Source organism: Danio rerio, chromosome 18 (assembly GCF_052040795.2).
Source record: "Danio rerio strain M-AB ecotype USA chromosome 18, GRCz13ab, whole genome shotgun sequence".
Classification (NCBI taxonomy): domain Eukaryota; kingdom Metazoa; phylum Chordata; class Actinopteri; order Cypriniformes; family Danionidae; genus Danio; species Danio rerio.
The window spans coordinates 17,625,304-17,652,063 of NC_141038.1; the positions used below are offsets into that span (position 1 = coordinate 17,625,304).

Below are 26,760 nucleotides of genomic sequence, written 5' to 3' on the forward strand. Positions count from 1 at the left end.
TCAATTTCTTCAGATTAAATAGGTCAAAATTAATAGTTTTTCCTTAAAACAAGCTCAATTATCTGCCAGTGGGGAGAGTAAAATAATCTTGTTTTCGCTTTAAAATGTAGATATTTGGACTGGTTTTGTTTGCACAAATCTTATAAATGATGTATAAATACAGTAATTAAATAGTTCAGTAGCTCCTGGTCAACTATAATAAGGTATATGCAGAGCTAGTGTTTCTTCCCATACTGATAAATTTCCGGTGAACGGTTAATGTGACTTTTTTTCCATTTTATACAGTTCCTTTTACAGCATCGATGTTGTGATGTAATTAAAATATAATCAGTTAAATAGATTTTGGCATTCATTTAGTTGATCAAGCGTAAAACGAAATAAAAAGCCGTTTACTCGCACATGCCTATCGGCAGGCTAGCACAGAAGTTCATAAAATATTTATAAATATATATTTATAAATATTTATCATGAATAAATGTTCATATTTTAAAGATATGGCATGGAAAAATGTAATTTAATGCATAGCTTCTTGTACAATCTGAAACCCACTTTATATCGGAAATCACTTAGCCAGTGGAAATCGCTGATTTTTAAAGAAAACAGACTATAAACGCGACGATTTTGTAATGACATACTGTTCACTGGAAGCGCTTAACCCAGGTTACTGACAAATTAAAAGTCCTTTACTTCTTCCGATATACCCTATCCAGACTCAAAATTGCATATCCCTCGATGTGACTATTGTGTACATTGCAATATCAATGTTGAAACGATACATTGTGCATCTCTACCACAAAGTCATAATTACAAATGGGAAACAGGTTTTCTTTAGGCCCCGACCTGTTGAATTGGAGACATGCTGAAGTGCAATGGATGAAGCATCGATATTGATGAAAAAAATTGTTAAAATTTAATTAAAACCTAACTCTTAAAAGAAAACTACCTAAAACAACTTTGCTTCTTAACATATAACATTGTTGTGCAGTTGTGGTAGAATATGTAAATATAAAACACCTTATCAACTGGAAAAAAAACACTGACACATCATAATTGCAACTTGCCAATTTGCAATAGACTAATAAGATTTAAAATGTCTCTCACTGTGCCAATGTGAAAGAAAGTCACAGAGCAGCTATGGCAGTTGTCCTCTTGAGCCAATGGCGCTATTCTAAGCCCTACTGTAGTCTGCAATGTCAATTAACATCAAGCTAAAACTCCAGAAGGACCCATCTAAAACACACAATCATGACAACATCACACAATGTTATTAAATAGCTAAAAGCAGTTTTATCCTAAAAGTAAACCTGTACACAAATAAACGTGAATTGCCTAAAATGACGGAAGACAAAGCAGCTCACTTTTATTGCATCCATCAGGCCGCTGTAATGAACAATGCCTTCAGTAGGGGGAGCAAATATCAAAATAAAGTGCACTGGGAACAAATACTAATCTATAATAGAAAAAGAATTTGCAAAGCTGACTCAATAAACTGATTTTAAAGAAATATATTTTCATGATAATGTAACCCTTTGTTGGTTCGATCGTTCTGAAAAGACGAATTGTCCGAAAAGATAAGCATCTCTGTCGCGGAGTGATCTTCATTACGTTTGTCCTTCTCGAGGCTCTGTACTTCTCTACTGTATTTCCATAGCAACTGCGGAGGACGCGAAAAGACAGCGTGAGGTGAAAAGAAAAACACAGGGCAGGTACTTTGTTTCCAATAAAGGCAGACCGAAAGCGGCATGTGTTTTATATACTTATGAGATGTTTGTATATCGTCATTATTATATATTTGTATTTATGCTGTCGTGAATTTACTTCAGTTGCAAATCTGCACGTCTATTGTAACAAACAGTTCGTTTCTCCAGGCGGTTTGTTGATTCTTGATCCGCGAGAAATGGATGATATCGAACGGGCAATTGACGAGGAGCTTATGAAATTAAACCTTCACCCTTCTGAAAATGATATAGAGTCAGACGATGACAGCAATGATTTGAATAACGTTAGTAATGTAAGTGGCCATTTTATTTATTAAATCTACGGCGACTTTCAAACGCCGTATTTCAACTCACTTTTTAATGAAAACTAATTTATTTGCTGACATAAAATATGCTGTTAGTAATACCAAAGTCCCTTTAAGCCATTATTATGTCTATACCAAGTTCAATATGTTTCATTAAAACACTTAATTCTGTTTAAATTGTTATGAGTTAAGACAAACACATCAATAACATCAAATAATGTTATCATTTATCTAACTTTTGTGACATCATGACATGTTATAGGCATGATTCATGTTATAGACATGATTTATTATGCAGGCAGTTATTCAAAAAGGTTGTATCATTAACGTACAATAAAAATTTACAGAAAATGATTTCATTTGTTGACAGTATAACATTAGTTAACATGAAATAGCAAAAATATTGGATTAATCAGTAAACATATATCAATGACATTTAATATTTTGGTATTCATCACTGTTAATGTTTTCTTTTCTTCAGACAAATTAAGAAAATCTCAAATTTGAGCCCTGGGTAATTTCTAGTCGACACCCAAATATACCATTCAATGTTAGATGATGTTACATAATGAACTTACTAATGTCTAAAAATAAGACCTTATTGTATTGTCAGGATATTGTAATGACTTTACAATAAAGTATTACCTGGCACTGACAACAATCTCCTATGTTCATAAAAGCTTCTTGTTGAAGGTGAGCTGCCTGACTCAGTGCTCACATATGTTGAAGCTTCAAGAAATCAAATCAGTGCTTTTGAATACTTAATCCTTAAAGATGTGGAAGAAAATGGTGAGTATGCATTTTTAAAATGGCACACCTTCACCTTCGTTAAGACAACATACTTGAGGCATCATGTTTTTTTTCATTATTATTATTATTTTTGGTTTACACATAGACATTTCAAGCCAGGAACTGTTTCATCTTAATCACAGTAATAATCCTGCGACTGAACCAGCTTCAGATTTCATAGACGACCCCATCAATTGGAAAGAGAGAGTGAGTCATGGTTATTTGTTTGTGGTTAAATTGAAATGGGATTATTTTCCCATCTGAGTCATCACAGAGGAAAGGAGGAGTGTCTGTGTTTTGTCCCTAACTTAACCTTTAATTCAGTTTGTCCCTCGCACTAGCAAACGAGCTATTATATATCCCAGCTTTGTTTGTGTTCAGTCAATATGAATTTAGGCTGTAGATTCTCAGAAAGTAACCTTATTGTTTTCAGACATGCACAGACATCAACCCCTGAGATTGTTTTGCATAGAACCCATTTTGTTAGAGAATAAATATGTTTATAGTAAAAATGCGTATACATTTTTTTTTTTTTGTCAGGTAATCTCTGAATTACAATTTGGACTTCAAAGTCATGTGGAGCCACAGAAATCCGAACAGGAGATTACAAATACATCATGCACGGAAGGTACATTCTTAATAAAGATTTGTTTATTACGCACCTGCAGAAACTTTTCAGAATTTTTTTTTTAAAAATCTTTTTATGTCTTTACTCTGTTTTTTAGATATAACTGAACATGATATTTCCACTGAGAGTAAATTGCAGTTTAGTCTTGAGTGGAGAGAATTAGAGAAAAGGCTAAATAAGGAAGAGGAGCAGAAACTAGCAGCACATGAGGTAGAAAGAGAGCTGCATTTGAACTCAGAGAGAGAAGAAGAGGAAAGGAGGAGGAAAAGACTGATGGAGTTTGAGGAGGAGCTAAAGAAGATCGGGAAGGTAAGACATTTTTGACACAATAAAATACAGTTGAAGTCAGAATTATTAGCAGAATTTGTAGAGAGAATTAGTCAGAATTTGTAGACTATCAGAAATTATATATCTTAAAGGGGCTAATAGTTTTGACCATAAGGTTTTTTAAAAAATAAAAACTGTTTTTATTCTAGACAAAATAAAACAAATAAGACTTTCTCCACAACAAAAATATCAGACATACTGTGAAAATTTCCTTGCTCTGTTAAACATCATTTGAGAAATATTTAAAAAAGAAAAAGAAAATTCAAAGGGGAGCTAATAATTCTGACTTCAACTGTATATGTAGATATATTTCTAAAATAAGAGGAAAAGATGAATAACAAAGCGGAAATTCTGTATAAAAACAACAGTTTCATAATGATGGAGGAAAGGTTTATCATGCAGAAGATCTTCAAGTGGAGCTGGATAAGCAACAGGTGAGTTTAAATATGACAAATATTGAATGTGTTCTTTTAATAAATGGTTTTACATGCAGGGATTCATAGAGGTCTTAAAGTCTAAAAATATCTACATTTTAAAAATCTAAAGTTTAGATCTTAAGGAGATAGTTCATCCAAAAGTGAAAAACTAATCATTTAGTTATCCCCCATTTGTTCCAAACCCATTTGAGATTCATTTGTTGAACAAAAAGAAAGATATAATGAAGAATGTTTTTTTTCCAGCGTTCTTCATTCATTAATTTTCCTTTGGCTTAGTCTCTATTTCAGAGGTCACCACAGCGGAATAAACCACCAACTATTCCAGGCAGCATATGTTTTACACACCAGGTGCCTTTCTAGCTGCAACCTAGTATTGGAAAATATGCCTTCAAATGATCCTTGCTCTAAGTATACCCGCCAATATGCATTGAATATACATTCTTGTTACACCAAATTACATTTTAGTGTGTGTGCCTTTTGTAAATAATGCTAAAAATGTATTATTAAAATTTAAGTATTTTACATTTATTATTAAAATTTAGAACGAAAACAGGACAGAATACAATTTTCAGAGAAAAAGTTTATGCTTTTATGGATTTGATGCCTGAAAGCAACATTTGTTTTTGATCCATATATATTTAATATAAAATATTGGCAGTCAGGCAGCATGGTGGCTCAGTGGTTAGAAATGTTGCCTCAGCAAGAAGGTTGCTGGTTCGAGTCCCGGATGGGGTAGATGGCATTTCTGTTTCAAGTTTGCATGTTCTACCCTTGTTGCCATGGGTTTCCTCTGGGTGCTCTGGTTTCCCCCTCAGTCCAAAGATATGAGCTATAGGTGATTTGTAAAACAAACTGGCCGTAGTGTATGAATGTGTGTGTGTGAATGCAAGAGTCTACAGTATAGGTATTTCCCAGTACTGGGTTGCAACTGGAAGGGCATCCGCTGCGTAAAACATGACAGAATAGTTGGTAGTTCATTCTGCTGTGGCGACCCCTGATAAATAAGGGACTAAGTCGAAGAAAAATGAATAAATAAACATTGACAGTCATATATAAATGAAATATAAATGACATTTTTATATATTAAAAAGTAAAAAGAGTTTGACTAAAACAATATATTTATGTTTACCACACAAAGTCTTACGCAATGTTTAATTTCAGACTTTAATACAGAAACTGGAGGAGCAAATGAAGGAGGAGAGACGGGCTTTTGAGGAGGCTCAGGAAGAAGAGAGAAGGAGAACACAGAAGCTTCATTGCAGAGCAGCCACAAAACTCCAAGCTGCTCTTAGAGGAACATTAGTGCGTCGCTGGAGCAAAACAGAGCTGAGCAAAAAGAGAGAGGAGGAGAAAAAACGTGAGCAGGAGAAGAGAACACTGGAGAAGTTGAAGATGGAGAGAGAGGAAGAAAAAAAGCGGATTGAGGAGGAAGAACGCATTCAGAGAGAGGAGACAGAGAGACGGAGAGCAGATTATGAAAGAGCAAAAGAACAAGAGCGCCATCGTCTGGAGAGAGAACGAAACGTTGAACAGCAGAAAAGGGAAGATGAGATGAGGGAGAGAATTAAGAGGGAGGAGAAGAATAACATTACAAGTGTTAAAGATGATTGCAGGAGACAGGACGTGGATGCAGACAAAACCAATAAAGAAATGCAGAGAAAAGAAGCCAAACAGAACCTTCAGGTGGAGGATCAATGTAAAATAGAGGAGGAAAGAGACGAAAAGAACAAAATCAATGTGCTTATTGTGCAAACTGAAAACAAAGACAATATGCTCAATGCACAAAGAACAGAAGATAATAATGAAATAATAAGAACACTGGATAAGACATCAGAGGGTGACATAAACACAATAGAAAAACAGGATAAATCCCAAAGCATAAACGCATTAGATTACACAAGGCCTCAAATAAACCATTATAAAGAAAGAATAAAGAGCCATGGAGAAGAAACTGAAACTGATAGCAATGAAAAGCATGAACAATCAAGAAAAATGACCAAAATCATTGCACACTCCCACATAAATGCACATCAAGGTCTTTCCAATGACCTTGCCATTGGTCAAGATCATGCAAAGAGCATAAACTCAGACTTGATGATGCCTGCTTCTGATTTGAATGTAAAATCAACTGAAATGGAAAATAGCTGTTATCGAAATACTACAGAAAGTGAGACTAAGAACTATAAAGTACAAAGCCAAGAATCGGTTTCAGCATGTCTACCTGACAGCACAGAGCAGAAGCGGCTGGCCTGGATGATGAGCTGCACTCCATGGTCCAAACTGTCACTGCAGAATAAAAGGAAGGAGCAATCCAAAAAGAGAAAAGCAAGAAAAAGGGGACCCAGTTTACGTCCTTTGTCTGAGGACGCTATTCTCAAAGCAGGAGCTTGGAACTCTCTCAAACAAGTAAAAATTAAGAGTTTGACATGAGTTGTATGTTTATTGTAATGTAATAACCATTGTCACTGTGTGGTGAACAAAACAGGTTACAACAGTGATGCTGGAAGACCTGCCGGGCTGCAGCTTGTCCACACTGTCTGAGTGTCACAAACTGCAGACTTTGACTCTTAGGCGCTGCGGACTTACATCTTTGGATGGATTAAACCAGTGCTCTCAAATCAGATACATTGATGTTCAAGTAAGAAAGAACAAACTGTCCAGTGATGTATTGATTATGTACATTATTTTGAACCTTGCAAAAATATTTTCATTATATATAGCAGAGATGCCCAAAGTAGGGCCTGCGAGCCAAAGTTGGCCCATGGTAACCTTTGATTTGGCCCACTGTCCCATCTGATAAGAGAGTGAGAATGATAGAGAGGGTTGGAGCGAATGTCTTTGGGTTTTATCGCTTTTTTTCTTTAAAGGCAGGAACAGCTTGACTAGTGTATTCAGCATTGAACTCTATTGTGTTATAATAGGATTAGTTTACATAAAAAGTTGATTAGTTAATATAAATAATATAATTAAAATAATAATAATAATATTGAATTATTTAGCAAATTATACGGTGGCCAAGAGAGCTTAGCATTCTGCAATTTAAGAAAGCACATGTAATTACAAAAAATCTTCATCAATTTGACAGCACACGTCTTGCAAATTGGTCACAACACAAACAACTGAAGAAACGCGCTGCAAATTGGTCACAACACTTGCAATTATCCACGTAACACAACAGAAATGTTTCAAGGGGGCCCAAAAACATGATGGACCATGCTGAGATATGGATGTGTTATTATGCCTTGACTGTTATGCCTTGCCCAGTAAAGTGATTGGTGGTCTTTGAAAGGTGAGTTGTTTTTCGTTTATTTTATTTATCCTCATTACATGACATAATAACACATCCATATCTCAGCAGGGTCTTTCATGTTTTTGGGTCCACTCAAAACAGTTCCGTTGTGATCAATTTGCAGCATGTTTCTTCAGTTGTTTGTGTTTTGACCAATTTGCAACACAAGATCGTTTCTTTATTTGCTGGTGTTTTTTGTAATTGCATTTGCTTTTTTAAATTGCTCCGCGTTTAGGTCTCTTGGCCACCATAAAATTCCCCTTGGCAAATTTATTATAATACGGTTTGCTATATATTCGGCCCACAGCCCTCAATAGAGTTTGGTTTTTGGCTCTTTATATAACACTTTGGGCACCCCTGCCCTGCTATAGAGTATACAGTATTATTCAAAATGAACATATTTGTGAAAGTTTACTTACACTGTAAAATTTGCTGGGTTCTGCACAGTCCTCATGAACACAAATTGATTAAGTTAACTTAATAGTTTTTATAAATTTCAGTGAATTGAACATAAGACGATTAAGTTGTCCTAAAAATGCTTAATATTTGTTTTGTTTCAACTCATTTTAAATAAGTAGATAGGAGTAGCATCAAAAGTCATTTTTTGAGTGTCGTTTTCCAAGGCCTCATTTATTTGATCATAATATAATAAAATAGTACTAATTTACAGTATAGTTAAATATTTTCACAATTTAAATTGCATGATTTCTAATTTATTACTTTAGAATTTTATTTATTAATGTGAAGACAAAACTGAATCTTTATCATGCTTACCCCAGTGTTCAGTCACATGATATATCTAATACCTGATATCATTCATAATTTGCTGATGAAGAATTGCTGCTGAACATTTCTTATTATCATTGTTAAAAATATAAGCTTAATATTTTTGTCAAGACTGTAGTTATTTATTTTTAGAATGTTTTCTCTGATGAAATATACAAGTTATTTAAATGATACATTTGATAAATTTAATGCATCTTTTACTTTCTTTTTTTTTAACCTAATTAAAGCATCGGTTTAATACATTCTAAGTAAAAGTAATAATTTTTAATAAAAATTAAAATAATTGATAAGTTTGTTTTTAGTTTTCAAAATTATTTGCTGGAAGCTTAATACATTCTTTGAGGGATAGTTCACCCAAATACAAATTATGTCATCATTCACTCACCCTCCACTTGTTCTGATTAAGTTTCAAAGACGATATTTGAAGGAATATTATCTATTGACATCTGTATTTTTTTTGCCCCTATTATGGATGTCAAAAGCTAACATTTCCCATCATTATTCAAAATGTCTTTTATTTTGTGTGTATGTTCAACTGAAAAAAAAAATTAATCACAGGTTATGGTCAAAGGGGGATTTATTTATTTTTCATTTTACTATTTTGTGGAAGCTGTGATAGATTTTTTTTGTACAACAATGTGTATCTGTATAGCTCATTGTTTCTTTGTTGTATTAAGGAGAACTCAATTACTCATGTGGACTGTGAAGGTCTTTCCAACCTTCAGATCCTCCTTCTGGGCAGGAACCAGCTGATGAACATTCACGGTCTTGATGAAGCTCAAAACCTGCAAACTCTTCAGCTCTCACACAACAACATCTCTCTCATCAGTGGGTATTTAAACTCGAAGCTATTATTGACTTTTGGCATTTTCTGCATTGTGTAAAGCATTATCTAGTGCACAGAATTAGCATTCAGTGTTGATTGTTGTCCTTGTCCAGTAGAGGGCATCATGGTTCCTGTTTTGGCTGTTCAAATGGCCTTTTGCCCTCATTCTGCTCTCAAAAATATATCTTGATGCTTCTCATTTCTAAGAAAATGGCCCCATATTAAATACATATGAATAAATGTGTCATAAAGAAGAGAATATAAACAATTTAAAGGTATTTGCTGCCAGTGTTAGATGATGTCCTGCCAGTGCTTCATTTTTATATTAGATTATCCTCTGGCTGGTATTAGATATTGTCACCACAGCCTAAAATTACCTTCACACACTTTTGCACAGCTACTGACTGAATGATATATCTTTGCTTTCGTAGGTGGTTTAGGAGCCCTGAAAATGCTTCTGCATTTGTCAGTAGACCATAACCAGCTGCTCAGCACCAGAGGTTTAAAGGAAATTTATACCCTTTTGCATCTGGACTGTTCGTACAATTACCTTAGTCACGTTGAGGGTTTGAAGAATTGTGCTCTTCTTAACACATTGGACCTCAAAGGAAACAGTCTGACTGAGGTAAATTTTACACTAGCAAAGAAACAAGCAAGATGAGATCATGTCTGTTTATCCACAGGAATTTTATAGTGTAATTGGACTTTTCCATTACGGTGATTGAGAACTGTTTTTTGTTGTTATTCTAATTATGCCCAGTGAAATCATAGATGTTCGTTTAGAATTTGTGTAGAAACAAATTTTCGTCCTAGTGTCCAGGAAATGCGTAACTTGTCAGTGTTCATTACATGAAACTCATATACTAAAACCCACACATCCTTAAGAGAGGCGCCATTTTTTAATTGAATTATTGCTATCTGTTATGGTTAATGTGTGGATGTTAGTCATGTTTGTTCGTGGCGAGGCTTAAGTTTCCACCCATCTCAGCTCATGGGAGAGTGTTCATTGTTGGAACAGAAAAGATGTTTTTGTTGTTCTGGTACAGCTGCCCGTTCTGCAGAACCACGTTCTTTTGAGGGACCTCTACCTAGATGACAATCTCATTCCTAGTCTTGATGATCTGAAATCTTATTGGCTCCCTTTGCTCCAAAACCTCTCTGTGGTCCAAAACAGGTAGGCCTTAATGACCAATGATTGCATAGCAAAACCTAATAACTGCATAACTAAGCAGCCATTATTTGTCTGACTAGGCAGGTTGCAAATGAAGATATTTAAAGTTATTAAAGCTCCCTCATCCTGATAGACAGCAATGGTCCCAACTTGTTCAAAGTCCAGAAAAATGGCATCCTCGAAACAGATCATATACTTTCAGTGGTTCAAACAGAATATTATTGAGCTACATGAATGCTTTTGTCCACACATAAAGAATGACTATTCAACAGTTCTTCTTCTAAGTGTCAGTATAGGGTGCAGGTTCATGAGAGTGCTGTGCTCTTTGTCTGTTTCACTCTCAGATGTCTGAGCTTTGTTTCATACGTCGTGTGCAGGCATCTGGGGTATAAATAATTTTTGAACACAGCTGGTCCAGCAGTAGCTAATACATGATCCACCAATCATTCAATTCTTAACTCACCGTAAATAGCCAGAATTTATTACCTCAGTAGCTTCATTTTGAAGAATCCCCCCTTCCACCCCTACTCCTCCTTCCAGACGGCAGCCCAGTGGTTAGCACTGTTACAGCAAGAACATCAGTGGTTCAAGTCCTTACCAGGCCAGCCAACGTTTCTGTGTGGAGTTTACATGTTTACATGCTCACGGGGGTTTTGTCTTGGTTCCCTGGTTTGCTCCAACAGTCCAAAGACATGCGACATAGGCGACTTGACCAAACCAAATCGGCACTATAAACGAGCTCTAGTCAGCAGTATTTTCCATAGTAATCCATAATTTGTCATTTATAAGCAAAGAATTTCTCGAGATCTACCTGAGCTCAAACTCCCCTCTCACCCTTCAATCTGGTGGGAGCCCAGGGCTCAAGCATCTTTTTGAGCTCAGGGCTCTCTCTCTAGGGCAGCATGCCAAATATGCTTTATTATCTACCTTTCTGGACTGCGTTGGGACCATTGCTTTCTATTGCAGATCAGGAAGCTTTGAGATTTCATCCAAAATACCTTAATTTGTATTCTAAAGATGAATGAAGCTCTTGGGGGTTTGGGACAACATGAGTTGAGTAATTATTGACAGAATTTTTAATTTTAGGTGATCTATTGAAATCCTACTTGTAATCCTACTTAAATGCCACATTTTTGCAATGTTTAAATATGTTCATATGTCAAATTTAACATAAAAACACTAATGTACTGTGCTAAGATGTTTTGTTGTTTTAAAATTGTTAACTTTTCTTCACAGCATAACACATTTAAGTCCACTCTTGGACCTAGTGTCTCTGAAGACACTGGATGTCAGTCATAACTGTCTGTCAGGTAAGCTTGTAACCTTTCTTTTTGATCATTTTATAAATGCTGAGGTGCCAGACAGTATCTCACTGTCAAACAAACAAAAAATATAACAATATAATAAGCAAGAAACCTTACAAAGCCCTGTTAAACTACTGTTTATACACAGACCCACAAGCTGTGATTACTGAGATTCAACACTCCAAAATATTATCTTAACCACCATCACTCGTGTTTGAAAATTAAATCAGGAATCAAATATCAAAGAAAACATCATTGCAAACATCAAACAAATACACACTCATAAAACTTTTCATGTAGGGATCAATTTGAAACAAACACAACAAAGCCATCAAGCCACAGATGTTCACTCTGTCTTTTCATCAACACAAAAATAGTTCAATAACACACACACACACAAAAGCACCTCAAAATCGAGAGTCAGAGTCAACAGTCACAGTCATTAGCGGTTTTACTCACGATTCCTTGTTTCGTTAAAGGTTGGGGCTTTGTTGTTGATGTGATATGAAGTGGGTCGACTCATTGTGAAATGTGAAATAATATTTTGTGTAATGTTTTTTACAATTCTGGTCTATATGAAAAATGGTCACTATAAATGGTTGTTTTATATAATAGAGCTGTAAAGCTTAAGCAATTTTTAAATTAAATCTATGAATACGTTTGAAATTTTTTGTTTTCTATTATAGTACATTGAAAGATAACATACAAATTTTGGATAAAACTACCATTATTATTCATTATTATTTACTGACCGGTTCCATGTACCGTTAAAGATAAAATGTCTGTGAATATTAATTGATTGCCCAGAAGTACAGTCATAACCATTTGTAGAGTAAATTGTAAAGTGTCTCTAAGGAGGGCGCTGTTTTGACTTTTTTTTTAGACTTGCAGGACTTTTGTCTGAATCTTCAGGAATGCAGCAGTCTCCAAGAACTTAGCCTGACTGTTAACCCATTACTGCAGGAAAACAACTGGAGGTAGGTGTGACGCAAGGACTCAGTTTAAAACCTTGCACATTGACAATTAGATTAATTTTTCAGTTTCTTAATAGCACTTATAACTGCCAAAATGCAGAGGCACATCAACTTTTTGTTGATAAAAGAAGCATATAGAAAATGTGGCTCCTCATTTTATAAAAAGGTGATTTATCTTGGATCGGGTAAAAGCTGTCATTGTGCATTCCATCAAAAGTCACTAAGCATTTCATAATTGTCAGAGAATGTGAAACTAATGTGAACAGGGACTTTGGCTGGAAGTGCAGCAGGCGTTTAAAGCAGAATAAACATTCCTCTTTACCGCTGAGCTTCCGGCCCATATCACTGCACCAGCCATTGTATCTGTGTCCACTATTGGATTACTCAGTGACATCTGTACGCACGTGGACTTAAGTGTTCGTAATTCTGAAAATATTTGCTCAGTGGGGGAATATTTTGTGAGAAAATGTGCTCCTAAAGTTCTTAATGAGCAAATGATGTTCTTATGGACCGTAAAACCTAACAGTCTAATTTACTAGATGAAACAAGTATATTTTACTCAAATATCACTTAAAGTTCAATATACTATTAAGGAATAAGTTGTGTGACCTCAAAAACAGATTATATTAAGTGGAACTCAATTGGAATGAACAGTGTTCTAGCTTTTTTGCTTCCAATTGTTAAATGAAAGCAAACGCTTAAATTAGGTGTTTTTTGTGTGTTTTTGATCAGCATTAAAATAACTGAAGGGGGGAGATCAGCAATTGTTTATTTATTTGTTTATTTATGTTGTTATGTTGTGGTTTGTGACATTTTTGTACGTTTTGGGGGGGTTTGATTGTTCTGAAAAGTAGAGCCTGTCATTAGGTTGATGACTGTGTTACTTAACTTAAAGTTTCAAAAATATAAATTAAAGTTTAAGATATAAATAAAGCTTCAGAAACATAAGTCATTAGGTGCAATAGGTGATTGTCTTTAGAATTGTAGTTGTTTTTTTGCTATGCTAGTTGAAAGTCTCTTCACATCCTTAAAGGTATCATTAAATTAAGTGGCTGTATTGATATGTATTAGAATATTGTGTGGAAGGTGTAGGACCATGAGAAGTTTGTGCAATCAAAAGGTTTGGTCCAAACATTACGATAAGCTGTCCTACCTGTCTGTCAAAATATGTAAACGCTTACCTCCTTGCACCCTGTTCATGCAGAAACAATTACCTCATCTGGGTGTTCACTGACACGGTTGACTGAGAGCTGCAGGCAAACATCAACAACCTGCCTTCTTTTTTAAAGTTTGGTATTGGAAATAACTTTACTATAATTTTTCTCCTTGGTAAATGTTACAAGATTTATTGTAGTGATGTTGTCTAGTAGGAATGTCCTGATCAGGTATTTTTGCCCTCGAGTCAGAGTCATTTGATTTTAAGTATCTACCGATTCTGAAACCCGATCCGATACTTCTTTAATACATAAAAAACTAAATAAATAAGAACGAAGAAACAGATCCAGGATGTTCCTTATTTTTTATTTAATACACCTTATTTTAACATTCAACAACTCTGTTATCAAACTGAGCACATCTGTGAGGTAACTTACTGTAATAAATAACACCAATTCTTCATTTTTGGGCTTTTTTGCAACAGTAAATCTAAAAATAATCTAATTTAAGAACAAATAGCACTTCAACTTAAAATACCCGGCAGGCAATCCAAGTTTACATATCTCACAGTTTGCTATGGCAATGTTGTCGTCATCCACTTTATAATACCACCAGACTGCAGACCTCTCACGATTTCCGATTCAAGCTGCTTTCGCATTCTACTTTGCTGGCATTTAACCAATAGAGTCTTTGCAACAAAAGTGATGTCATGCCACACGCGTTAATCTTTCTGTGTGAAGTCAAGAAAGGTCTAACTTTGTGCCACCGCATATATATATATATATATATATATATATATATATATATATATATATATATATATATATATTATATAAAGATTATATGATCGGATCTGGATTGTGTAGTGGTCGCTTTGAATGGCGATTTGCGCGTTGTAAGCTTTCATTGTTAATGTGAAATGCCTGGATTAGCTATTGGAGGGGTGAAAATTACTAATACTGAATGTTATAATTGGTATATTAGAAGAAATTTGGTTAATAAGTCTAGTTTGTACCCAAAGGCTTTTTATAAATGGAAATTAAATTACCCGGTTCTGTCTACCATTAAAATTTGGCCTGGTATCAATACATTTTTAGTGCCTTATAAGATGAAAAAACTTTATTTAAAAATCCTTCATAATTACTATCCCTATAATTCTTTACTGTCTTAATTTAATACAAACAATTCTTCGCAATGCACATTCTGTAATTCCAATCTGGAAACAATAGCCCATTTATTTTTACAATGCAATTTTGTAGAAAGGTTTTGGACAGAAATATCTTGGCTTGTTTTCTCAGCTCACAAAAAACTTTTTGATTTTAAGACAATTCATTTATTGGTTTTGATTTGGGAGTCAGATTGTAAGGAAATGCACAATATGTTAAAATTTTTTAACTCTTTGTGGCCTTTTCCTTCTTCACAAACTTAGTTATTCAGTGTTTGCCTAATTTTAGAAAATTTTGTATTGACTTGAAACTTTATTATGAATCTGCCTATCGCAAAATAAGAAAGCTGCTAAAACAACTGAACTGCTAAAAAATTATAATTAATTATATTATATTTATAATGTAATGTATTATATTATACATTATATAATATATATATATATATATATATATATATATATATATATATATATATATATATATATATATATAATTAATTTATTATATTAATTATATAATTATAATTAAATTATTAATAATAATATTATCATTATAATCATTACCTTTAATTTATCAGATCCTTTTGGTATGCCTATGTAACATTCCTAGTTATCTAAGTATAGTTTGAGATATTTATGTTTTATTTCTTTTGATATATATTTATATTTTTTATTTTGTTTACTTTAAATATTTGTTTTTCTTTCATGTATTTTTTCCCTTACCCCTTGTATCATTTGTGTTACTAGATGTACAATGAATATGTATAATTTGTATTCAGGTCACAAAATTTTAGAACAAATTATTGTTTTAGGTATTTCCTGTTACTTTTTGTTACTAAAAAAAAAATTCATTGTTATCAGGCTAACGTTCCCCATATCTCCTATTGCACCTTTACGTTTCAGTTGTACATTTAAGGGTTTCACACTAGCACTTTTGGTCCATTTCTGGGTTAGTTTGATGTCAAAGTACGGTAGGTTTAGCTAGTGTGAACAATGTCCTCTGAACTCGGATGCTCACACACAAACCAAAAGATTCAGTAAAAGCAGATCGACTGTGATGTGCATACATCTTTCCATTTTGGTGCCTTGGCTTTTGTGGCCATCCATTACCTAGCAACAGCTGTACACACAACAGCAGCTTAATGACGCAAGCGTACCGGGGTTCAGAAGGACAAAAAAAAGACAGTGTGAACACAAAACAGGCCAAGAAGGTGACAAAGGGGGACAGTCGAACTTGGGTGTGAAAGTGTGAAAGCACCCTAAGTTAAATTATCATTTAATGTGTACCTAAACTGAATTAGTTCATAGTACACAAATAAAACTTTTTTTTAACTTGACAATTGGTTTCCTGACATTTTTAAGGTGGTAGAAAAAAAGTGCAACCAGGAGTAATTGCTTTAATCCGATTGATTTATTTTTTTGAGTTCGGTTCATTCAGTCAAAATGGAAAAATGAACACTAAAGAGATTCACTGACTGTTATGACTTTAAATTTCAGAAAGCCCAAAGAGTGTAGCGTTGGCAACACATTTATTTTCCTGACAGACTCTTACTAAATGTACAAATTAAATATGGTGTGACATTCTCTCCTTAGCCGGCAGTAAAATATTTAGCTTTTTATTTTGTTAGTTATTTCTTAAACTTCATTTTCCACATTTTGCATGTGGCTTCCAAAGAGATGTCGGAGGTGAAATATATCTGTTGTGTCTTTACATCTGTTTTATTCCATATTGACGGATAGGAAGTTGACTGGAGTCAGGCTCAGTATTCCTCTGAACTTTGTCTAACCCTCAATGCCAACAACGGAATTAGAGCCAGTGTTTTTCTCGCTCTCCGCTGGCCCTTTCATCCCCGTCCAGTGATAACACAGCCTAAATTAAAGCACTGAAGGAGATTTCAAAGAAGTACACTGTGCACGACTTTTCTGAGTCTGGGAGAAAAGACTTTAGCTAGATTAATCGACTGCCGCAAGTTTCTTTGTTTACCGGGAAGTTTTCACGAGTAATGAATAGAGTCAGTTTTTGGTAGTAATTGGAGCCTGCATGGCGACTGGACACAATGTGGCCGAAAGAGCACTGGTGCATCACGTGACTACTGTAAAAATGACACAGCTGATTGTGATCACTGTTCAGAGACATATATTATGACTTCTCTTTAATGACTAAGTATCCTGTAAATATTTTGATTCTTTTTCTTAGCCATAGAGATGTTTTGATGAGTTTTATGGAAATATCAGCTCGAATAGAATTTGCCAATACAATAAATATTGTTATCAGGGTTCAGTTATTATAGTAAACTGAAAATCTGAAAATCTGAAATCATAAAAACATATATTTACTTGAAACAGACATATTTTATATTAAATATATTTATGTATATATATTATATATACCGTTGAAGTTATTAGCCCCTCTGAATTACTACCCCATGTTTATTTTTTCCCCAATTTCTGTTTAACAGAGGAAAGTGTTTTTTCACATTTATAAACATAATAGTTTTAATAACTCATTTCTAATTACTGATTTATTTTATATTTGCGAGGCAGTGGTGCAGTAGGTAATGCTGTCGCCTCACAGCAAGAAGGTCGCTGGATCGCTGGTTCGAACCTTGGCTCAGTTGTGGTTTCTGTGTGGAGTTTGCATGTTCTCCCTGCCTTCGTGTGGGTTTCCCCCACAGTCCAAAGACATGCGGTACAGGTGAATTGGATAGGCTAAATTGTCCGTAGTGTGTGAATGTGTGTGTTTGTGTTTCCCAGAGATGGGTTGCGGCTGGAAGGGCATCCACTGTGTAAAAAACCTGCTGGATAAGTTGGCGGTTCATTCCGCTGTGGCGACGCTGGATTAATAAAGGGACTAAGCCGACAAGAAAATGAATGAATGAATGAATTTATATTTGCCAAAGATAAAAAGGGGGTTAATAATTCTGACTTCAACTGTATATAGTGGAGAGCAGGGACAAAAGTAACGTGGGACAAACATAATGAAGCGGTTTTCTCAAAGCCTTGACAACATTTGCTTTCCAGGCTAAAACACCACATTCAGCCTGCCACTCCAGGTGGAGCTGTCAAATATCACCTGATTTTGGAACCGTGTCCCACGATTGGGTCCGATTTTCAGTTTTTAAGTGCGGTGCAATCTCTGAGTCCCTAGTGACAAAAATAACAGTTATTTGTGTCCCACTGCTAATAGCCATGCCTTATTTTTCACTTCCGCATTAGAGTTGCCAGTGTTTTGACTCAAATGTTTTATAAAATAATGCACATGACCAATAATACTAAAAACTGTTATTATTTTTTTTTAAATTTCACAATGTTGGGTTGCTTTTGACACATTTGATGTTAATGTAAATCTAGCAAATATTGTTGTGTTACTTGTTTCCCTACTGACAGGGTCAAAAGTAACAATGTGCAATTTATGTTTAAGGTGAAATTATTTTCAAGTTGTTCTACGTTTTTTCAAAATATCTCCCAATTTTGACAGAGCACACTGGAGTTAGTAACCACAGCAAAAATATATTTATGTTTAAAACATTATCATTTAATGTTAAATTTAACATTAAAACATTATTTTTAAAAACTTCTCTCATTTCTCATAAAAACTAGCTTTCGTGCCCACTCTTCCCTATATATAGTACACCCTTTTTGAAAATGAATTTTTGCATCCATTTCACAGTGAATATAGGTACTAATCATTTTTGGTACATTTGAACAGAACATATTTATTATATATATAAAAGAAATATTGCAAAAAAAAAAAAAAAAATCAACCACATTTTATATAATTTTTTTTAAAAAACATTTTATTTAATACTTTCCACTAACATGTACATGTGGATATACTCATTTTTGGATTGTTATCATTAGGTTATTTTGTTAGATTAGCTCCAAATTTGGCTTCAGTTCTATGTTTATTGTATATGCACAAATACAATATTGTATAGCTTCCTAGAGAAAATATTTATGTAAAAAGGTAGTTATTTTCTGAACTCATTTATGCTGCATATAAATAAATATATTTTTAAAATAATTAATAAAACTATAAAGTAATAAAAACTTTATAGACATATGCAAAAAAACACAGCTAAATTCTAAACTAAAATGACTAAACATAACAAATTACAAAAAAAATAAACAAAATATAAGGTATTAAACTAACCTAAAAATATTAAAAGTATTAAAAATAATAAATGAGCAAATAATAATAATAAAAAATATATAATAAGTCACTGAAGTTATAGAAATCATCAGTATTTTTATTATTATTTAATATATTACTCATTAATCAACACTTGTTCTTCTAAATCAATTGTACCTCTCTCAGCAGGATTCAGCTAAGACTCATACACTCTTGCACATTGAAACAAACCAAAAAAGCTATATTGGCCACATGAATGGCTGTCACATCTTTGGAATGAGGCCAGTGAACCCTTCGTGATCGTGCAGTTTCAAGCTGAGAAAGGCCGGCTCTGACTAAAACTTTCACTCGATGCGCAGACGCTCTGTTGATTCTCCTGGGTCCAGAATGTCAAACTCATTAAACGTTTTATCCCCATTTCCTAACTGATTTCATCTGCTGAATGTAAATACTCTCCAATAGAAAGCCCACAGAGACATGGAGAGATGGAAGGGTTGAATTTAAATTGACCTGTTACTTTTTTATGATTGTAGTGGACACAGTACAATTGCTTTGGAAAAGAAGCTGTCATTTAAGTTAATTAGTAAAGTCTTTAAATCACTTCTTAATATTTAATAAGTTTTAAGGTCAACTTATTTCATGTTTTGTGAATTTCAACCATTGCTTTAAAATGGTCCTTAGTGTTTTTTTACATAAAATAAACAGTCACTAACAATTGTTTCTAAGAGCTTTGAGCACATTGTGTGGTCGTTTCACATTAGATTTTCATCAGGTAAATCTCCTAAATGGCTTTTCTTCTCTCAGGTCCTTGATTCTGGAGACAGTGCCTGGTTTGATTAAGTTGAATAATGAGCAGATTGCAGCAGCAGCAGTGGGGCTCTGGAAATGTCCAGAACAGAAGTGGAGTTTCCAGGCTCTCTGTCAAGCACAGCAAAAGCAGCGTCATTCACTCCTCCAGCAGCAGAAGATGGAGATCAGGTAATCTATGTTTAAAAAAAAAATTTTTTTTCACACATTCCCACATCTTATTTGTTTGTATGTTAAATAGTTTGGTTATTTATCTACACCTTCATCTACAAATTTGAATAAAGGGCTTTCAGTTCCACTTAATGCTTTTTGCTTTAAGTTTTTACTTTATTTTCTACAGTATCTATATACAGTGCTCAGCATAATTGAGTACACCCCGTTTTGAAAATGAACATTTTTATCCACTTTTCAGTGAATATAGGCAATGCATTTTGGTGCATTTAAACAAAACAACATATATATTTATATAAATATTGTTTTAGTCACAGAACCTATTCAGAAATTGAAAGATAATACAATTAAATTCAAGCAAAATATTTTTCTATTTATTTTTCTTCTTTTGACTTTTCATTATTTTAAAACTTGTATTTACTATTTTTCTACAACGTAAGTTTGGCTGTACTAGTTTTTGCATGGTTATCGTACGTTACTCTGTTAGATAAGCTCCAGATTTAGCTTCAGTACTGACTAATCTATTGTATATGCACAAATATAATACTGTATAGCTTCCTTTTAAAAATATAAATTTAAAAGATAAATTTGTGTAAGGTGTACTTATATATGCTAAGCACTGTATGCATTACTACATGTAATGTATAATGTATCTAAAATATGTGTATTATACATGTATTACTTCAAATTTAGTGAAACATGGTTATAAGTCAACTAAAATGACAATTAGCTGTTTAAAACACCTTATTATTATTTAAACTTATTTTTTAGCTAGTTGCCCAATAAAAAAATACTTTATTATTTAATAAAAACCTTATTTAATACACTTTAAAATTAAATTAATGAAAATTATATGAACTATGACTAAAATGGCTAAAACTAAAATGACCAAGTTACTAAATCCTAAAAACTAAAATAATATATACACTGTAAAAAATCCTGGTGGCCTTAAATCTTCAAGCTGAAGCAAATTAATCTTTGAGTCTATTGAAGTTAGAATGTGATTAACTTAGTTTAATAAGTTAAAATGAACTAAAAACATATGCTGTCAGGAGTAACTGATCATATAATTTTTACAGTGTAGTAATTAAGCCCACTTTAGCTCATCATTTCATATGCTTCTTATAGATTATGCATGTTGTCTAACAAAATAAATTTTTTTCGTTTAACACATTTTACCAAGAATTAAAATTCTCTGCTACGCCTGAATTTAAAGGGAAAGACTTCAGAACACTTCAGTATGGGGACCAGTTGTCATTTTTATCCGTTGCTTTATTTTTATTGAGAACTTGTTAAAATTTTACAACAGAACATTTTACATTCAAAAATATACAATTTAGCCATATTGCACATGAAATAAAAAACAAATACAAAGTTAATAATAAGTTAATAAAAAACACACCATTTGTGGGGTGGGGGGGTTCAATGCATTCAACAGTTGTTAACAATGTAATAATCAATCCATTTTTTCCAATGTTTAAGAATTAAGTGCTTTTTAAGTCTCAATATAAATGTCAATTCTTCTATATTGCTTATTTCCTTCACAATTTCTATCCAACACTAATAGAGGGGGTGTCATGCTTATACCAGTGTTTGGTAATACTCTTCTCGCTTGCCACATTTAATATATTTACAAGTCGAGAAAATATGGAGATGATCTACATCAACCTTCACACATATTCTCCATCAAGTTTGATGTGTGGACAATTGTTTGCTTTTAATTCTGGGGGTAATGAAAAAACATACCAGATATTTTCAGGCAAATTCTTTCCACCTTTGCGAACGTTTATTTTACAGGCAGAAAGCCATTTTTCAATTGAATTTTTTTCTGCTAATTCTCTTTCCCATTTCTGCCTAATGTAGTTTGTGGAATCTTTTCCATTCTTATTAAGGGCTTGGTAAAAAAGAAGAAATTATTTTATTTATTTATTTATTTATTTTTTTAAGAATCTATAATTAGTTTTATTAATTCATTCACATCCCAAAATGTCCTTTGCTTTTTATTTTATTTTTAAAGTAATTTCGAATTTTCAGATAGCGGTAAGTCTTTTTTGTTCAAATTATTATAGTTGTCATTTTTTACTGGTTTATTAGTTTGCATTGGTTTTATTACTAAATATTTAGCATATATCAATGTCTCATTTTGCATGACCACATCTCTAATCCCATCAGATAGCTAATTTTAACCACCAAATCTATCTTACAAATTATTAATCAGCAGTAAATTAGGAGTTTTTTTTAAAAGCAGAAGTCATAGTTAATAATACATTTGTTCTCCAAAATCCATAGTGTCTATAGTACATTTGTGTATAGTTTAATAATATTAAAACAGTAGCAGATTAATGGCAGAGAAAATTTAATCTATGTATGTAATTATTTTTAAAATGTTGTCAAATTTAGAAACGAACATTTGTCACATTAATTTTCCTAATTAGTAATTTAATTTAGAATTTCAACCAAATATTATATTTTCACTTTTGGCAGTACAAAAGCCCCTCCGACGCTGTTGCAGACCACCAGCACATAAAGCCGAACACTTGGTGCGTTTCATAAAGCATGATTGGCAGAAGTCTGTGTGTCCTGTGGTTCAAGCTGAGGTCTCTCATGGCTTGGAGGACTTTAGCGATACCCCGCTAACCCTTCCGGCGCGCGCTCTGCACAAAGGCTCTTTTGCACACCCACAGGGACCCGCTGCAGCCGTTTAACATCTGACCTGACCCAGAGTCAGTCCCTGGCTCTGGCAAGGTGAAGACTCTGCCGTCTGACCGATACAATAGTAAACCAATGCCTGTGTTGATTAGAGTGACAGGCTGAGCTGAGGGATGCCATCAAACCGCTCCAACAGAACAGACGTTATGCCATGACTTTACAGATAGGCATGTTGTGTTGTTGCGAAAGTAATGTTAGGTCTTCAAACCCTTTCCCAATTTTTCTCCCGAGTTAATTTCAGTTGTCAGTAAGTAGGGGAACTGTGTAAGGTCTAGGGTTGTATTTATTTGCCTTGGCATTCTTTTTTACAGCTTGTAATAATGTTTGGCTTTCAGGACATCCGTTGCTGACTGTACATGCAAGTTGACATTCATTTGTTTTAATGAGGTAATCAAATTAGCCATTTTGTTATACATCTTTAGATTTCGACATGTTTGAGGGCTAGTTTTGTTTCTCAGAGAACAAATGTTCATTGCAGTTGACTCTTTCAAGGCTCTTTTTCACGACTTCATTATGGAGAGAAGTGAGTGTTGGACGGGTGCAGATGCCCTCTTAACCGTGTCAGAGGATTAGAATAGCAGGGACAGAGCTGGTTTCTAATGTTGACAGGGGTCAGGGCCAGGAGGGGACCAATCTAGCCACGGCTAATAGAGTAATTAGAGTGGTATTGAGACATCTTTGTAGAGACTTCCTGAAACAGTTCACTATATGCCCCTTTTAAATCCCATGAGAAATATCTTTGGTAGAGGCTAGTTTAAATACTCTTGATGATGTTGGTGAATAAAATACTCTTATATTAGATTCACTGAGATACTATTGTTTTTGTATCAATAGATGAAATAAGTTTGTGTTTTTATATTTAGTATTTTCCATTTTAGTTGAAATTGTGTTGTTTTTCATGCATTTCTCTTTAAATATGGTTTGATGTTTGGCAATTAATTGAAGGCAGATTCTAGTAAAATAATTTATGCTTTAATTACATCTAGGTTGAACTACTGTAATTAACTATATTTTTGGGATTAGTAAGACAACTCAATCCTGTTTACAATTAGTTCAAAATGTTACTGCAAGGCTTTTAAGAAGTACTGAAAAACATGACCACACCACTCATATTATGCTCATTGCACTGGTTGCCTGTGCACTATCGTGTCACTTTTAAAAAGCTTCTCTTGGTTTTAAAATGACTAAATGGCCTGGCACCTTCTTATCTGTCAGACATGTTAACTGTAACATCAGCCTGGTCGTTCTCTTCGGTCATTAGCAGAGATTATTATGCACCCCAAAGTCGAGGCTGAAATTCAAGGGTGACTGTGCTTTCGCAGTAGCTGGTCCTAGATTGTTGAATGCTCTGCCCCTCTGTATTAGATCTATATCATCTCTGTTTGTTTTTAAATTTAGGTTGAAAACTTAAATTTTTGATTTGGCATTTTATCAGTGAGAATTGTTTGTTTTAGCTATGATTTTATATTGACACAGTAAACTTCCATGCTGGAAGTTCTTTTGTGTGTTCAGATGGAGCAGCATTTACTACACAAATCGAATTTAATTAAATCTGTCAATAAGAACATCAATATAAGTGTTCTGTGAGGATGACAGCTGTTTGTGTTGCTTATCAATGATCTATGGCGTTGTGTAGTAAAACATGTAACATAGTTTTACTCCAAACTCTATTCATAACATCAGTTCGTGAGAGCGCCCCCTGGTCTTCAGAGGATATTTACTACTGATCAAATTGTGCTTCCTTGACCTAGTTTGTATTTTTTTTTTATTAATGTACATAATCACAACTGAAAATTAGCCTTTAATTAGCTGAAATAAAATGTCTCATTTACACACACACACAAACATGCACCCACTCACACACACAAATATATGAATAAGTTGACCTTTGTAACATGAATTTGCTACTTCAGTGCTTTGAGCTGTGATAAACATGCACTTTGTGTGTTCGTGCATATAATGGTATTTTCAAGAGCTGAGTGCTCATGAAGTGTTTATAATATGTATAAAAGAGTCAAAAAGAGTGGATTTTCTACAGGTGGTTTCTTAAGCCCACTCACACATGCTTAACAAACCTCCTGTAAAAAACACACGCTTTACAATCATAAACAAAAAAAAAAAAATCTTGTGCACTTATGAAGTGTGCTTCACACAGGTGAGTGGGCTTGACAAACCATGTGTAGAGGAACACTCTCTCTCTCTCTCAAAAACTTCCCTCTCCTTCCTCTAGCACTAAATTCTCTAGCACAAATAGTTCCTTTGTATAATTAGCACTTCTTGTGTGTGTGTGTGTGTGTGTGTATTGCCTCTGCTTGTTGAATTGCTGAATGCCTCTTTAATTGTAAGTCGCTTAGGACAAAAGCTTCTGCTAAATGACTAAATGTAATGTCAATGTCAAAACAGTGGCATGAATTCCTCTCATACACACAATAATCAGCTGCAAAGAGACGTATAAAACCTTAATGGATGCTGCTATGACTACAAAAAGAGAAAACGTATAATTGAGCATTCTGTGCTTTTAATAGTGGCATCACTTCCTGTATTTGATTAATTTAGATGTCTTCAGACCTTCAGTTGCATTTTTATTCAGCAACAGGCAGCTACACCAGAGTCTGTGTCATGTGCAGGACAGAACAAATGACATAAGATGCAAAGACCATCTGTCCAACACATTTACATTAAAAAAAAACTAAAGCTAATCTAAAAGCACAGATTGGAATGCAAAAACATGATCTGTATGAAATCATATGTGATATTTGTGTGCCTTTTTTCACAGTTCTGCACCCTCTAAACATGACGCCCAGCTTCTTGCCATTGGTCATCAAACAGACCTGTTCCGACTGGCAGTGGAGCAGCGTTATGCCCATGAATACGGTGACAGCTGTGTCACAGAGGATCCTGCACTGACAACAGTGTTGAGTAGTCCATGTGTTTTTCCTAAAGCATCTTTATCCGAAAATCCAGAGAAACAGCATCCGCTTACAAGAAACTGGCACAAACACAATCCACAGAAAACTCCAAATCCTCAATCTCACCTCGAACTTCAATCTGCTGACTGCATAGAGACGCAAAGCGAGAAGGAGCCTGTTCAGGCACTCAACCTAAAAATGTATGCTTCTCAAACACTGTATTTCTTTTACGTTATTAACTTTCAAAGCATTTAGTTTCCAATGATTTGAAGGTACATTTAATTTTAGCTGCAGGTAATCAAAATAAAGCTCATCTCTAAATCATTCAGATGACACCGGACCCCTGTTGGGTCTCTCTCCAGATGTTTTAACGCAGATGAATCATCCGAGTTCAGCGACTTTCATTTAGTCTCTGGTGACCTTGGTGAGTCATCAGATAAAATTGTCTTGTGCGTTGTTCCTCAGAGCGGCAGCTGTGGTGATCCAACGATTCTGGCGGAGGAGATGCATAATGAAGAGACGCGAGGGCCTCCCTGGCTTAATTGAAAAAACCAACACGAAATTAAAGCTTCATGAGGTGGAAGATACCTGCATTGAGAGACCTGAGATAAAATGGGCTGCTGTTGTTATTCAGGTGAGACTCACTTTTAGAGTTTTTACAAAACATTCACTTTTATTTTTGATCTTCTGCCTCATATCTCTGGAAAGGTGTTTTCCATACCTCCATTTATGAATGCAATAAATAACTGGAATAAAATTAAATCATCTTCATTACACCCATTACTGCCAAGAGCTTGTTTTGAATTGGTAGGCAGTGCTTTTGAAAACGGGCTATTCTTTTCCTGAGTAACTTCTAAGAGCTATTTTTTTCTCTCTCTCTTTGTGTTTAATGAGTCTCCAAGGACTCGGACCGAGGGAAAAAAATGATTAATCAGATTCCAACGTGTCGCTGGAGTGGGAGCGAGTGGGTTCTGATCCGTTAAGTCTTTTTTTTTTTTGCCCCGCGGGGAATACGCAGATTTAAAGGCATCCCGGTGTTACATTTGTCTTACAAAGCCAAAGTCACCGAAAGTTCAAACTGCAGACCGCGGGGCAATTAAACAGAGGTTAACATGTTTTATCTTCCTAATGGGATAACACACAATATTTATGCTTGCG

At 34.3% G+C, this 26,760-nt stretch overlaps 1 protein-coding gene across 7 annotated transcripts in view; it reads left to right on the plus strand.

Moving 5' to 3' along the window:
- Nucleotides 1-1,649: 1,649 nt before the first annotated feature.
- The window catches only part of lrriq1 (leucine-rich repeats and IQ motif containing 1), a 78,619-nt gene continuing 53,508 nt past the window's right edge, over nucleotides 1,650-26,760 (plus strand). For 4 of the 7 annotated variants that reach the window (XR_015514842.1, XR_015514841.1, XM_087293051.1 and 1 more), the window contains exons 1-16: nucleotides 1,650-2,011; nucleotides 2,704-2,812; nucleotides 2,919-3,019; nucleotides 3,353-3,440; nucleotides 3,538-3,749; nucleotides 4,136-4,201; nucleotides 5,366-6,610; nucleotides 6,690-6,842; nucleotides 8,957-9,107; nucleotides 9,537-9,730; nucleotides 10,152-10,279; nucleotides 11,513-11,586; nucleotides 12,464-12,557; nucleotides 19,811-19,984; nucleotides 25,470-25,802; nucleotides 26,068-26,236. Coding sequence is in view for 4 of the 7 variants with exons in the window: in XM_087293051.1 (XP_087149177.1) it covers nucleotides 1,760-2,011; nucleotides 2,704-2,812; nucleotides 2,919-3,019; nucleotides 3,353-3,440; nucleotides 3,538-3,749; nucleotides 4,136-4,201; nucleotides 5,366-6,610; nucleotides 6,690-6,842; nucleotides 8,957-9,107; nucleotides 9,537-9,730; nucleotides 10,152-10,279; nucleotides 11,513-11,586; nucleotides 12,464-12,557; nucleotides 19,811-19,984; nucleotides 25,470-25,802; nucleotides 26,068-26,236 (3,543 nt within the window). In the remaining 3 variants the exon portion in view is untranslated. The remainder of the gene's footprint in view (nucleotides 2,012-2,703; nucleotides 2,813-2,918; nucleotides 3,020-3,352; nucleotides 3,441-3,537; nucleotides 3,750-4,135; nucleotides 4,202-5,365; nucleotides 6,611-6,689; nucleotides 6,843-8,956; nucleotides 9,108-9,536; nucleotides 9,731-10,151; nucleotides 10,280-11,512; nucleotides 11,587-12,463; nucleotides 12,558-19,810; nucleotides 19,985-25,469; nucleotides 25,803-26,067; nucleotides 26,237-26,760) is intronic. The other 3 variants (XR_015514843.1, XM_087293053.1, XM_087293052.1) reach the window with 2 other exon arrangements.